This window comes from Eptatretus burgeri, chromosome 1 (assembly GCF_056783735.1).
Source record: "Eptatretus burgeri isolate ZD-2024b chromosome 1, Ebu_testis_v1, whole genome shotgun sequence".
NCBI lineage: Eukaryota > Metazoa > Chordata > Myxini > Myxiniformes > Myxinidae > Eptatretus > Eptatretus burgeri.
The window spans coordinates 63,831,706-63,846,707 of NC_140961.1; the positions used below are offsets into that span (position 1 = coordinate 63,831,706).

A 15,002-nucleotide genomic window follows, 5' to 3' on the forward strand; every position below is an offset into this window, starting at 1 on the left:
TTAATATTTTTCTTCAATCCAATATGGCTGCCAAACCATGTGGCATCTCAATTATACCTTAAAAAACTTGTACACCCATGGCTTGGGGAACATTGTCGATTGTTTAAGCAGTTCCAGAGAAAACATTATTAAATATTTTTCTTCAATCCAATATGGCTGCCAAACCTATCAATTATTCCTGAACAAACTTGTACACCCATGGCTTGGGGAACATTTGTGTGAAGTTTCTCTTCGATCTGTCCAGCCGTTCTGGAGAAGAAGCTTTTTATAGGTTTTACTGTAAATCCAATATGGCTCCCAAACCAGATGACCTATGACATAATATCTGTGTACCTGGTTCCTCATGGGTAAGCAGTCATACCTGTAAAGTTTTGCCTCGATCTGTTTGGGCACTTTCGAGAAGATTTTGAAGGTTTTTTTTTTTTTTAAACAATATGGCTGCCGAATCACGTGACCGATGCCGTCATCAAATATTTTTGGGTTTTTTTTTCTATGGACCATTTTATCCCGAGATGACCCTCAAAAATTTTCATACTGATCATATGTAGCATTCTGCATGTGCAATTTTGACATCATAAAAGAAAACACATTCCCCATGAAGAGTATTTGCCATGTGCCAATTTTCAAGTTTTCCCTTGGTGCAGTTATAGAGATAGAGAGGTCCAAAATTTTCCCGTTTTTCCTTCATGGCTGCCACACCACATGAGCTATGACATCATAATTATCAATTAAACATTCTCCATGAAGAGTATTTGCCATGTGCCAATTTTCAAGTTTTCCCTTGGTGCAGTTATAGAGATAGAGAGGTCCAAAATTTTCCCGTTTTTCCATCATGGCTGCCACACCACATGAGCTATGACATCATAATTATCAATTAAACATTCTCCATGAGTAGTCGCTCCTATGATGAAAATTTCGTCTCAATCCGACAAGCAGTTGCGTACAACAACACTAAAGTTCTGTGCAGACAAACAAATAGACAGAAAAACGGACCCAAATGCAATACCATCTCCTCAGACGAGGGTTAAAATTGTAGACGGATTCGGACAAAACTTGATGGACAGGTTGGGAGTGTGAACAGGTTGAATTGGGTTTTGGTGAAGATCTGGATCCAGATCTGGATATGAGGATTTTTTTTAATATTGTAAATGATTCTTCACCAATTGAGACAAGGGGCCAAAAACAATATACAACACGATATCTCAAGTTTGTGGATGGATTAAAAAAAAAAAAAAACTTTGTGGATGAGTTTGGTCGGTGGCAAGAACAAGCCTATTAGATTTTGGTTAAAGACCTGATGGAGATCCGGCCTTTCAGTGGGATAAAAAACATCCACTGTTCAGCCTGGCAGAGATATATGGTCTTCCAAGTGCCGTTCTAGTTTTATCAGAATTCGTCTGAAAGACTCAGATGTTGGAAGAGTCGACTGCACTTCAACTGTGCATGTATGCAAAGTTGCTCCCATAATTAATTTGTTCACTAAGCAGACTTTTCTATCCATCATTGGTTGCTATGATGCCTGAAGCAAGAGGATATAAAATAAAATACACAAACCAAAATAAACAATGACAAAAAAACAAGCTCAAATGAGTTAAGATCCTCATCCTCTTAATGATGACGTCATAAAAACGAATATGACATCATTGCGATGTATCAGGTTTGCGATAAATTATCTGTGCTAATGCCCGGCTTGATTCCTGCAAACAAAATTCAAACAGCTTGCCTAGTTTCAGAGATAATGGTATAGGCGATTTCCATTAGCGGCGATATTATGACGTCAACTTTTTTTCTAGGAAGAATTTCCAAAATTGGAGATGGTTACTGCCTGTGTGTGGGCTTTCTGCATATACATGGCAAGTTTCACGAAGATCAGATGAAAACTCTGGGTTGTGAAACAAAAAATGTCAAAAAATAGGAATGACGTCATAAAAATTGATCATAGTGATGATCATAGTTATCAAAAATCATAGTGATGTATCATATGTGCGGTCATTCATCTCTGCTAATGCCCTGTTCGATTCCCGCCAACAGAATTCAAAAAGCTTGCCTAGTTTCGGAGATAATTTTTTAGGAGATTTCCATTAGCGGAGATATTTTGACGTCATAACTTTTTGTTCTCGGAGGAATTTTCAAAATCGGAGATGGTCACTGTCTGCGCAGGGAATTTTTACATATATACGCCAAGTTTCAGGAAGTTTCGATGAAAACTGTAGGCTGTGAAACAAAAAAGTCCACAAGAAGAAGATGAAGAACAACAACGTGAGTAAGACTTGGAGATCCTCCACGAGGATCGAAGAAATGGAACACAATAGGATGAGAACTCGAATGAACAATTAGTGTTCATGAAGGCCAGTGGATCAAATCAACAGGAGATTGATTGAGGAATGCTCACCACCGTGAGAAGCAAAGAGGGGCTGACGTTTCAAGTATTAACCCTTCGTCAGAGCAAAATAAGGTCAATGATGAAGAGTTAATGCCCAGAACATTAGAGTCTCCCTGCTTCCCACAGCAGTTAGCATACCACAGTCAATATCCTGTTGATTTCATCCACAGAGGAAAAGAATTCCTTCACTTATTATTTCAACAAAAGTAGCAGAATTTTTACTCTCTTCACCTACCCCCACCAAACGGTGCATACATAGTAAGTAGACGCCCCCACAGGAGACAGCCATCGAGTTGCAGGTAAATATTGTAACAGAGGAAACAGAAAGAATGTTTATGAATCTTACAAAAGCATTAATGTTTTTTTCTCTGAGGAAGGAATGCAGATTTTGTAAATCTGATTTCATGATTCTGTATAAATCTGAGTGGACACAGTGAGTAAAGATCACACACACACACACACACACACACACACACACACACACACACACACACACACACACACACACACACACACACACACACACACACACACTTATTAAGCGATCGCCAGGCTGTTGTACCCGTTATGCAAGCATTCCATTGTCTCTCACTCTCTATAATCTTCCATATGTACCAATTTACTCTTCTCAAAGCTGCTTCAATGCATTCAGCACCTTTCTCCAATATCAGTTCAATAGTAATCCATAAATCAAACTTTCCTCAGACCTCATCTATTCCTGTGATTGTACGGCAATCTCGTGTGAATAATTTCCTTTTAAATGTCAAAGATAATTGAATATTGATATTTATTCAAAGAACTATATTTTTCAGATTAATACAACCTGAAAACAATTATGACCGGCATTGTACTGAGAGCAATTGATTTAGATTTTTTTTTTAATCCAACAAACAATTGTTTGATACAGTAAGCTTTTTGCGTGTTCAGTCTCAAGAAGCATCCTGTCAGTCATGATGAAGAGATTAAAAAAAAAAAGATTTTACACTTTCCTCATCTTTGTTTATTAAATCTGAGACCGCATTTGCTTTAATAAACTTCCACCTTCACTGAACCTAATATATTCAGCAATCATTGCTCTGAAATACAATTTGATCAGTTCAACTCCATGGCTGTTCATCAGAGAACATAACAAATGTCATTTAACACACTCGAGATAAAGTTATTGCAGCCCCATCTATTCCCAAAGGGACGGACATCTGCATTGTTGAAATCCTCCGTCATTAGGTCCGCCACCAAAAGTGGACGGAAGTTATATTTTCACGCCTCTCTGTTTGTCTATCTGCCTGTCTGTGAACAGAATATCTCAAAATGTTATGGATAGATTCGGACGAAATTTGGTGGGCACGTTGGGTGTGTGACAAGGATGAAATTATTAGATTTTGATGACGATTTGGATATGGATCTGAGAGTTGTTTAAGTGATTCTTCACCATTGAGAGATAGGGCCAAAAATGATGTGCAGCATGATATTTCAAAAAAAATTGTTGACGAATTTTGACAAAACTTGGTGGATGGGTTGGGTAGGTGGCAAGAACAAGCTGATTCGATTTTGGTTCAGGTACAAATGCAGATCCAGCCTGTCAGTGGATACAAAACGTAAACTGTTCAGCCTGGCAGAGGCATGTGCTATACCGAGTGCCATTCTAGTTTTTCATCGTTTTAAATGTTCAGAGATTCCATGAAAAACATTTCAATATGGAATAAAGTTTAAATGAATTTCCAAGCAAAAGTGCAATTTTCTACAAAATTAGCTCCAAATCCCAAGTATCAAAACATCGTGTTGTGGGGAAAGTTCCTGAAAGCTGCACTACTTGTCAAAAATAATAAGATAGGGTAGGGTAGGGTAAAAATCGGAGATAAAGAGCAAGTGAGGTCATATGGTTCACGTTGTACGTTTCAATTATCGGTGTGAGACATTTGCAATACAATCTTGGAGTTTAGCCAAAAATATGAATTAAAGATTAATAACAATAAAGAGGAGTTTGGCCCAAAATACCACTCAGATTAAAAACAATAAAGAAGAGTTTGGAACAAAATTTCAAAATTAAAGGGAATAACAATAAAGATAGAGTTCTGCCTAAAAATACAAATTAAAAATTAATAACAATAAAGAGGTTTCCATGTTCATAAATCTATAGATGCTGGCATGATGGGCCCAAAGGTCTTTTTCTTCTATGAATAGCTTAAATAATTTAGTCAATGTACATTTTTTAATCCAAAATCTATTGTGTCTATCCATTTGCACACATTGACAGCTGAAAATATTTGCAATCTCTGCCACACAACATTACATCTACAAATTATATATATATATATATATATATATATATATATATATATATATATATATATATATATATATATATATATATCCGAAAGAAAGTTTACTCCCCCCTTTCAAAATGTTCACCTTTTGTTGCCTTCTAGCATATAATTGAATTGTATTAAATCAGACTTTTCCACCTTTATAAACACTTCCGAACCCACAAACTCAAAGTGAAAAACAAATTCCACAAATTTCATAAAATTAATTTAAAATACAAAACTAGAATATCTTGGTAGGATAAGTGTCCACCCCCTGAGTTAATAATTGGTGGAAACACCTTTGACAGCAATTAGAGCTGTGAGTCAGTTGGGATAGCTCTGTACCAACTTTGCACACCTGGATTGGACAATATTTGCCCATTCTTCTGAACAAAACTGTAGCTCTTTGCTATAAAGGCCTGGAGCTCATTAAAAGTTGCTGTTGGCCTCTTGGTAGCTTCTCTAAGCAGTCTCCTCCTTGCTTGGTCATCCAGTTTGGAGGGATGGCCTGATCTAGCCAGGGTCTTGGTGGTACCAACACCTTCCATTTCTTAATGATTGTCTTGACTGTGCTCCAAGGGATAGTCGAAGCCTTTGTAATATTTGTATACCCATCCCTTGACCTGTGCCTTTCCACAACTTTCTCCCAGAGGTCTTTTGAAAGCTCCTTGGGGCTCATGGTTGAGTCTTTGCCATGAAATGCACTACCCAGCAGAGGGAAACCTACAGGAACAGCTGATTTTTATTCTGAAATAATCAGAATCACTGCAATTTAATAGAGGTGGAGTCCAATTTACTTGGTGTGTGATTTTGTAGGGGACTGGATATGCCTGAGCTATCTTACAATTGCTATTTTTAGGGGGGGGGTGGACACTTATCCCAACAGACTCACAGCCATAATTGCTGTCAAAGGTGCTTCCAACAAGTATTAACTCAGGGGTTGGACACTTAGAAAAACCAGGATATTCTAGTTTTGTATTTTTAATAAATTTTCTGAAATTTGTGGAATTTGTTTTTCACTTGAACTTATGGGTTACGATATGTAAATAAAGGTGGAAAAGTCTGATTTCATGCAATTTAATTCCAGGCTAAAAGGCACCAAAAGGTGAAGATTTTAAAAGGGGGTGTAGACTTTCTCCAGGCACTGTACATATATATATATATATATATATATATATATATATATATATATATATATATATATATATTCATAGACACTAGCAGGGTATGCTTACTCATTGTGTACGCATAGGAACTGTGCTTCCCCATTGGCTGAGGTCACACCTGCATTTTTTTCATTCATTTAATTTTGGGGTTTTTTTACATTTATTTATATTTTAATATATGGATGTTTCCAACGATTCCGTGATTTTTTTTTCCAGTGTGCCAGCTTCATTGTCTATCGGCACACAATATTTCAGCTTTCTCCATCACCCGGAAAGTACTGATCTTTAACATCAGTCAGTGAGTCAGTGAGTCAGTGGTGAGAAACAGCTACATATATATATATATATATATATATATATATATATATATATATATATGCACACACATATACAAATGTACAAAAGCAGGGTGTGCTTACACATTGTGTTAGCATACAAACTGTGCTTCACCATTGTCTCGTCGCTCACCTGCATTTGATTTTTCATTTATTTGCTTTCATTTTTTTTATATTTTCATTTACGGATGTTTTCTGATGATTCTGTGATTTTACCTGGTGTATCGGTTTCAATTTTGGCAGCACAAAAAATTATCTTACTTCCCCATTGTCTTGGGTCACTCACCTGCATTTTTTTCATTGTTTTTTCATTCATTTATATTTTCATCTATGGATGTTGTCCGACGATTCCGTGAATTCTTCTGATGTGTTGTTCATCGGCATGCAAAATTTCAACTTTCTACGTCAGCTGGAAGGTACCGATCTTTAATATCAGTCAATGAGTCAGTGAGTTAGACAGTAAGTGAGTCAGTGAGTGAGTGGTTAGAAAGAGCTTTGTGTCTACATATATTATTCTTCTCCTCCACTTTCCTATATAAAAGGCACCAAGCTTCTGACCTGCTCGACCACGATACTCCTCCACTTCCCTCTGTCCTCAGCCAATTCTCTCCACTCTCCAACCACCCCTACCTCACTGATATCCCTCCTCACACAATCCTCCCATCTCAACCACGGTCCACCTCTTTTCCTTCTTCCTTGCTCCCTCAAACCATGCCTCAAGCCATTGTCTCTCCTCTCCCATCCACATCAAGTCCCAAACCCATCTCAGCCGGCATTTCACCAATCTCCACATCAAGCTCATCTGCACAACAATCTCCTCCCTCAGTTCTTCCATCCTCCTTCTATCCACCCTCTTCACTCCAACAATCTTCCTGACCCAGTTGTTCGTGCAAACCTACAGCCTCTGTTGTCTCTCTGTCAGTACCACCATTCTCAGACCATAAAAATAGGCCACGTTACACATGACATCAGAACCTTCTCTTTCAATTTCCTTGATATCTTTTTGGTTACCATTAATCCCTCCACCCTTTCACACACACCAGCACCCTCCTCTGCACCACTGCCTCCGACTTGCCATCCCCGGTCACTCTTCCTCCCAGATACTCAAACCTATTTGCTTCTCTGATCTCCTTCTACTCTAACCTGATGTTCATTTGTTTTCTCTGCTGCCTGACCCACGTCACCACAGTTTTCTCCATACTCATCTTCAGCCCATGTTTCTCAAATGCCTCCTTCCTCTCCCCCAGTACTTTCTGCATCTCCTGCCGACTCTCCGCCACAACGAACAGATTGTCCACATCCAACATCCTCCCTAGACTACCCCTCATGTTTACCTTCCTGTTTACCATGCACGCGTGTGTATGCGTATGTGTGTGCACACAGTGTTTATAGTCACTTTTCAACTTAAAAAAAATTTTTTGATGTACAAATGATAGGAACAAACATGATAAGGAACAAAATGTCAATGGAATATGAACGAGTGGTTTATAAAGTTTTGTCAATGGTGTGTTCATGTTTTCATTTCATTTATGATTCTGAAACTGATAAAAAAAATGGTGACAGTGGAATAAAAGGTTGACTGTGCTTTATAGCTCCCAGAACAGAATTCCAAAACAGTTTGAGAAAATTATTGCTCATTCCAGGAGGGATGCACCACATTGGAACTCAATTAATTGGATAAAAACGTTTAAAGAAACTGGATCAGCTAATGACAAACCATGGTCGAGAAGGCTTCAAATCATCGAAGAGATTGTGGCCATCATCAAGGAAGCACTTGAAGAAAGAAGTTCAAGAAAGTCGTAACGTGCATCGGATGAACTAAACATTCCACAATGAACAGTAAACAAAATCCTCAAAGTGAAATTGCATGAACACGCTTACAAGATGCAGGTAGCTCAAGTGTTACGAGAAGAGGACGACCACGCATGGTCAGGTTTCTTTAATAGTTGAAATAAAATAAAAATTGACAAATCCCCTGGGTTTCTTGATGAGTTGACATATTTTGATGATATGTCAACATTTCACAACAGTTGCAATGTTAACCACTACAATTGCCACTTTTGGGGGACAGAAAACCTTCAGGAAGTCTGGCAACATGAACGAGACTCACCAAAAATCAATGTCTGGTACACTCTCATGAAGTCACGTTTAATTGGCTCTTTCTATGTTGAATAACAATAATGGTGCACATTACTTTGCAATGAAGCAGAATTTCTTTATCCCTGAACTACTACAATTATATATTTCAGATAACAACTTCTTCTAGAAACATGGTAATGCCTGATACGATGCTTCGGATGTTCAAAACCTATTGAATGATGTATTCACAGACAAGTGGATTTGTAGACAAAGACCAATTGCTTGGCCACCTCATTCACCTGACCTGCACGCATTGTACTACTTTTTGCGGGACGATGTCAAAACTGCTGCTTACTTATCAAAACCACATTCTTTGAATGATTTTTGGCTAAGATAATATATTAAATTGATAACATCACTCAGCAGCAACTGGAGAATGTTTCCAATGAGTTATAAAATCGGATTGAATGATTTACTGCAAGAGTTGGCAGTTACGTTGAAGCCGAGAAACTTGAACTGTATTGTGTAAAGACCTTATGAATTATGTTTTCATGTGCCATTCATAGTTTGCTTTGATCCTGTCTGCGTCGAGAAAAAGTTATTAAACATTAAATTGGCACAGACTGCAGAAACTGTTCATCCAAGCAGATGTATGCGATCGAGCACAGACCTCCACCAGGGTGAATAATTTACATTTTGTATCCCACTGATAGAACGTATCTGGATCCTGACCTGAACCACAATCTAATCAGCTTGTTCTTGTCATCGATCCATATCATCCACCATGTTTTGTCACAACTCATCCACAACTTTTTGAAATTTCGTGCTAACTATCGTTTTTAGTTGGCCCCACCAATCAATGGTGAAGAATGACTTTAAAATTTCTTGTATCTGCATCTGGATCTTCACTGAAATCTAATCCATTCATCCTTGTCACACACCCAACCAGTTCACCAAATTTCGTCCACATCTGCCCACAACTTTTTGAGATATCCTGCTCACAAATAGACAAACAAGCAGTCATAGACTGGTACTTACGAAATCATCAACTTGACCTCTGACCTTGTCTCATAAAAGCTGTCTCTCGAGAAGGTAGCGACACAAACCAGAAGTTTTTACGATGATTCTGCACCAAACCATCAAAAATTGAATGTTTGACCTCACTGTGACCTTGACCTTTGACCGATTTTGACCAAAATCTAATCAGCACTATCCATCACGCTCGTGGATCACGAGGTGTAATTTGACATTGGTAGCTTTTTCCGTTCTCGAGTTATCGTGCCTACACACAAACACAAACAAACAGAGGATGGAAGTGATCAATATACTTACGAAATCTTTAGATTTCGTAATGAACAGACAGACAGGCAGGGGTCAACATATAACCTCTCTGTCCAACTTTGGTGGAGACAACATATATATATATATATATATATATATATATATATATATATATATATATATATATATATATATGTATGTAAATATATATATATATATACACATATATACATATACATATACATACATACACACATACACACGCATGCACGCACGCACGCACGCACACACACACACACACACACACACACACACACACACACACACACACACACACACACACACACACACACACACACACACAACATGGCCAAACGTATGCGGACACCCCTTCTAATTAGTGGATTCGGCTATTTCAGCCAAACCCATTGCTGACAGGTGTGTAAATTCAAGCACACAGCCATGCAATCTCCATACACAAACATAGGCAGTAGAATAGGCTAGACTGTAGAGCTCAGTGACTTTCAATGTGGCACCGTCATCGGATGCCACATTTCCAACAACTCAGTTCGTCAAATTTCTGCCCTTCTGGAACTGCCCCAGTCAACTGTAAGTGCTGTTATTGTGAAGTGGAAAGGTCTGGGTGCAACAATAGCTCAGCAGTGAAGTGGTAGGCCACACAAGCTCACAGAATGGGACCTCCGGGTGCTGAAGCACGCAGCGCAGAAAAATCGTCCGTCGTTGGTTGCAACACTCACTACTGAGTTCCAAATTGACTCTGGCAGCAACATCAGCACAAGCACTGTTCGGCGAGAGCTTCATGAAGTGGCTTTCCATGGCCAAGCAGCCACACACAAGCCTAACATCACTATACGCAATGCTAATTGTCGGCTGGAGTGGTTTAACGCTCATCGCCATTGGACTCGAGAGCAGTGGAAACGCGTTCTCCCGAGTGATGAATCACGCTTCACCATCTGGCAGTCCGACGGACGAATCTCGGTTTGGCGGATGCCAGGAGAACGCGACCTACCCGAATGCAAAGCGCCAACCCTAAAGTTTGGTGGAGGATTAATAATAGTCTGGGGCTGTTTTTCATCGTTTGGGCTCGGCCCCTTAGTTCCAGTGAAGGGAAATATTTACACGACAGCATACAATGACATTCTAGAGGATTCTATACTTCCAACTTGTGGCAACAATTTGGTGAAGGCCCTTTCCTGTTTCAGCATGATAGAGCCCCTATACACATAGCGAGGTCCGTACAGAAATGGTTTGTCGACATTGGTGTGGAAGAACTTGACTGGCCTGCACAGAGCCCTGACCTCAACCCCATCGAACACCTTTGGGATGAATTGGAACGTCGACTGCAAACCAGACCTCACTAATGCTCTTGTGGCTGAATGGAAGCAAATCCCCGCAGCAATGTTCCAACATCTCGTGGAGAAACTTCCCAGAAGAGTGGAGGCTGTTATTGCAGCAAAGGGTGATCAACTCCATATTTATACCCATGATTTTTGAATGAGATGTTGGACGAGTAAATGTCCATATACTTTTGGCCAAGTTGTGTGTGTGTGTGTGTGTGTGTGTGTGTGTGTGTGTGTGTGTGTGTGTGCGTGCGTGCGTGCGCGCCGCGCACGCGCGCGCACGCGCGTGTGTCGTATTTTCAGAGAATGGAGTCTTTTCCAAGAATTAAAGATGATGTGAAGTTTTCAAAATCCAGTTTCATCATCCGAATCTGTGATGCTTGAGAAATTAAAATGCATTGTTCAATATTAGAAAAATGATGATGTACAACCAGAAACAAATAAACAGATCACTTGATATCAAAGCGCCAGAGATGATCACACATTTCATGGGTGCGTTGGCCCGAAGTATTTATAGAAATGAGAAACCTTGGAAACACTTGTCTGTTTGTAAATACAGTTCTGGTTTCAATCCACCTGTGAGCTGGCAGGATATCATAGAAATCTGCACATTTGCCTTTGAACTGTTTCGCCTGGTTTGATCTCGACTCAGATATACACTGTCAACCCGGTGTTTCACATGCAAGGCGATGCATCGATATGTGCACCATCAGGTGGAAGGACATGAAGCCAGAAGACTCGTCTGCCAGCGTTGCTTGTTAGTAGATCTCAAGATCCACCGTGGCTTTTGCAAAGAGTCGGAGAGTTATTGCCAACACCCTGAACAATTGATAAATTCCGAATACTGCTGGTGGAAAAGTGGTCTACACTGCTAGTTATCTGACAGTGTAGTTGTTGTCTGGACAGCAGCTCCTACATTTTTAACAAATTCACATTCCCAGGCTGTTCACATGTCACATGTGTTGCTCACATGAGGATATGGAAGCTAAGGTTTAGGGGGGGAGGGGGAGTTAAGAGGATACAAGTGGGAAGCAAGGGGATGGAACGTAAATGTGGATGTTGTGGGGGGTGGGGAGCGGTTCAACTTACATCATCATGTGTACTCAATATGGAGACGTGCTTGTAACTAAGGAAATCATCTGTGACCAAAGGAGAAATCTGGGACTACTATAATGCTGTGACTGTTTTATTAGAAAGAAAAAAAAAATCAAGCGAAAAGACAGAAACACGGCGCCTGCTGCTCTCTCATCACATTCACACTGATGACCTTTCGGTTTTCTACCACCTCTCCTAAGGTCTTGCTTCCTCTGCTCTTTCATTCCTCAATCGCTCCCCGGATTAGCAATGTCGTACACGTTTATACAGCAACCCCTTCTTTGGTAACACCCCAAAATCCAGGCTCACGACTCTCCTCCACTCCTTCATTGCTCTTTTACACCACTCATGAAACATCCGTACTCCATCTTTAAAATCCAATCTTCCCACCAAGGCTTCATTTTGGCAGTACGCAACCATGCTCAGGTCATCCTCCATCCCAATTAGTGATATTTTACATTCCTAATAACACTACCTCTTCCCATAGACTTGCAGGTTGCTATGTTTTGCTATGTTTCTCTCTTTTTTTTTTTTTTTCTCTCTCTCTCTCTCTCTCTCTCTCTCTCTCCCTCTCTCTCTCTCCCTCTCTCTCTCTCACTGTCCCTCTCTGTCTCTCTCTCTCTCTGTCTCTCTCTCTGTCTGTCTGTCTGTCTCTCTCTGTCTCTCTCTCTCTCTCTCTCTCTCTCTCTCTCTCTCTCTCTCTCTCTCTCTCTCTCTCTATCTCTCTCTTTCTCTCTCTCTCTCTCTCTCTCTCTCTCTCTCTCTCTCTCTCTCTCGTATTTTCTTGTCGAATCCACATGCTGTCCCTCTGGTTCACTGTCGGTCTGTTTATCTTCTATCCTCTGTCAACTCACTCTTCCATGAGCTTACAATTTGTGGTCAAAGAAAATGCTTAAATTGATAATTTCGTAAATTTTCAACCTGAAAACATTTTTGCTTTTTTGCCTTCATTACAATTGCAACCAGTTTACATCATCTTTTTCCATAGCATGGTACAGGGGTTGTTCTAATTTAGCTTGGTGTGATGTCAACTGATTCAAATGAGGGTGGATTTGCTTGATTAAGATATGTCATATCTATTCATCCATGATGTCTTAATAACCCATTCAATTTTAATTGAATAACATATGGAGCGATGGATCAAGATATTCAAACATGTGGTTTGAATCATTTCTACAATATAGTTTGGCTGATGCAGGTTTTTTTTTTTTTTTTCTAGAAACACAATGTGTAGACAATGACCCAACAGTCTCTTGGGCAATAGAACATGTAAGGTTGTTCCAGCTGCTGGAATTGATTATTGTTGCTCGTCTCCAAAAGCCTGTCGGGAATTATTTATTTATTTTCAATGGCTGTAAGAGCTTATTTGTTCTTTTCTTGGTCAATCATAACCATTCAGACTGAAAATCCAGCAATAACAGTTGCACCGATGTGAAACTCACTTGCGATCTGCAGTGAAGCGTTGCGGCTGGTCACCTCTCCAAGGTAGTTGCGTGCCACGCACACGTACGAGCCCTCGTCGGACTTTGAGCGACGTCCGGGAACCACGGAGAGGAAGAACAATGCACCAGAGAGCAGGACGATGCGGTGATCATCCTTTGCCTTGTCCAGCCGCTCTCCGTCCTTGAACCACTCGATGGACGGTGATGGACGACCTTCGGCTTTACAGTACAACGTGGCCGGATCTCCACGAGACACTACAAAGTCTGAAGGGTGTTCCAATATTCTTGGTGGATAATCGTCCTGGTGCAGACGAGACCCTGCAAGAAAAAAAAGACTCCGTTAGTTGTTCCACACGGTCTACCAAGCAAAACCGACCGCCACTCACAGCCCTTGTTTCGAGGCCCTGCAGCCCTCGGGGTAATTGAGCACGCGGCGTAGAGAAGCATTTGAAAGAGGCCTTTAGAAGCAATAACAAACACAAAGCGAGCCTTTCCGCTCACAAGCAGGCAGCGCAAGCAAGCTTGCTCTGTTTTCAGGATTTGTGAAAATGGAGGAGGTAAAATTGCATGGAAATGCACAGAAAACTTCAACGTAAGGAAAGCATGTCCACCCACCTTCTGGAACGTGCATTAGTTACTCCAACACAAAGCGCCAGGAGGGTTGACATGTTTTTGATTATTTATTCAGCTTGAGAAATTTTGTGTGGATGTACTGTGTATGAGTAATACAATATATGTGGTGTATTGCACAGTACTCCCAAGTGCAGTTGTGCCTCATTATTTTGTAGTGACTTAATGGTAAGGACGCTGAGCATGGCATTCCAGAAGTTGTGGCTTCAAATGCGCATGGTGGTAGCAGTGTTACAGATTTGGATCCTGAGATACTAGAAAATGATCTCATCCCAGGAGAATTACCATGCCGCTAAGAAGTAGATTGTCAAATGAAAACTCAGTGATCTCACGAATGATCTTTCGGGAAAGGGTAATCTGCTTTCTCTACCTGGTCCGGGTGACATGTGGCAGTAATCCACACTTTGTGACTTCATTCTGATTCTGATGTACAATCGTTTGTTACAGAGCGTCGGTGCTGCCGAAGCTGTTTCTTGGCAAGAGTTATACTAGGTTGTTTGCCATTGCCTTCCCAGTATTAGTTGTGGGAGGAATTTTGAAATTGCAAATTTGGAAATGGTGCCGGTGATAGCTCGTCTACTCTTTGCGGAGGACACCATGAGATATTTACCGTGAGATCGCGAAGGACACCGTGCCACCAACGTACGCTGGTGGATGAGACACCCAGTTTAACGTCCATCTGAGGGACGGCGACACACACTCATTGATGAATCACCCAGCCTGTGAAACACCGGAATGGCGGTTTACAGCTGGGTCGGGATTCAAACCCAGGCAAGACAGCTTAGATGTGAGTGTGCATACTTCTAGGGCATCCTGCAAGCCACGGCGCTTAATCCCCTTCAGGAAAACCTCAGTTGGGCATCAAAATGCTGCCGTAAGGCATCGCAACAAACATTCCACTACTCAAAAATAAACACGTAAGCATTT

At 40.5% G+C, this 15,002-nt stretch overlaps 1 protein-coding gene across 5 annotated transcripts in view; it reads right to left on the reverse strand.

Moving 5' to 3' along the window:
* LOC147034601 (roundabout homolog 1-like) overlaps positions 1 to 15,002 on the reverse strand; it is a 451,205-nt gene that overhangs the window by 293,789 nt on the left and 142,414 nt on the right. For all 5 annotated transcript variants that reach the window (XM_085885921.1, XM_085885946.1, XM_085885911.1 and 2 more), the window contains exon 2: positions 13,446 to 13,763. In XM_085885921.1, the coding sequence (XP_085742047.1) occupies positions 13,446 to 13,763 (318 nt within the window). The remainder of the gene's footprint in view (positions 1 to 13,445; positions 13,764 to 15,002) is intronic.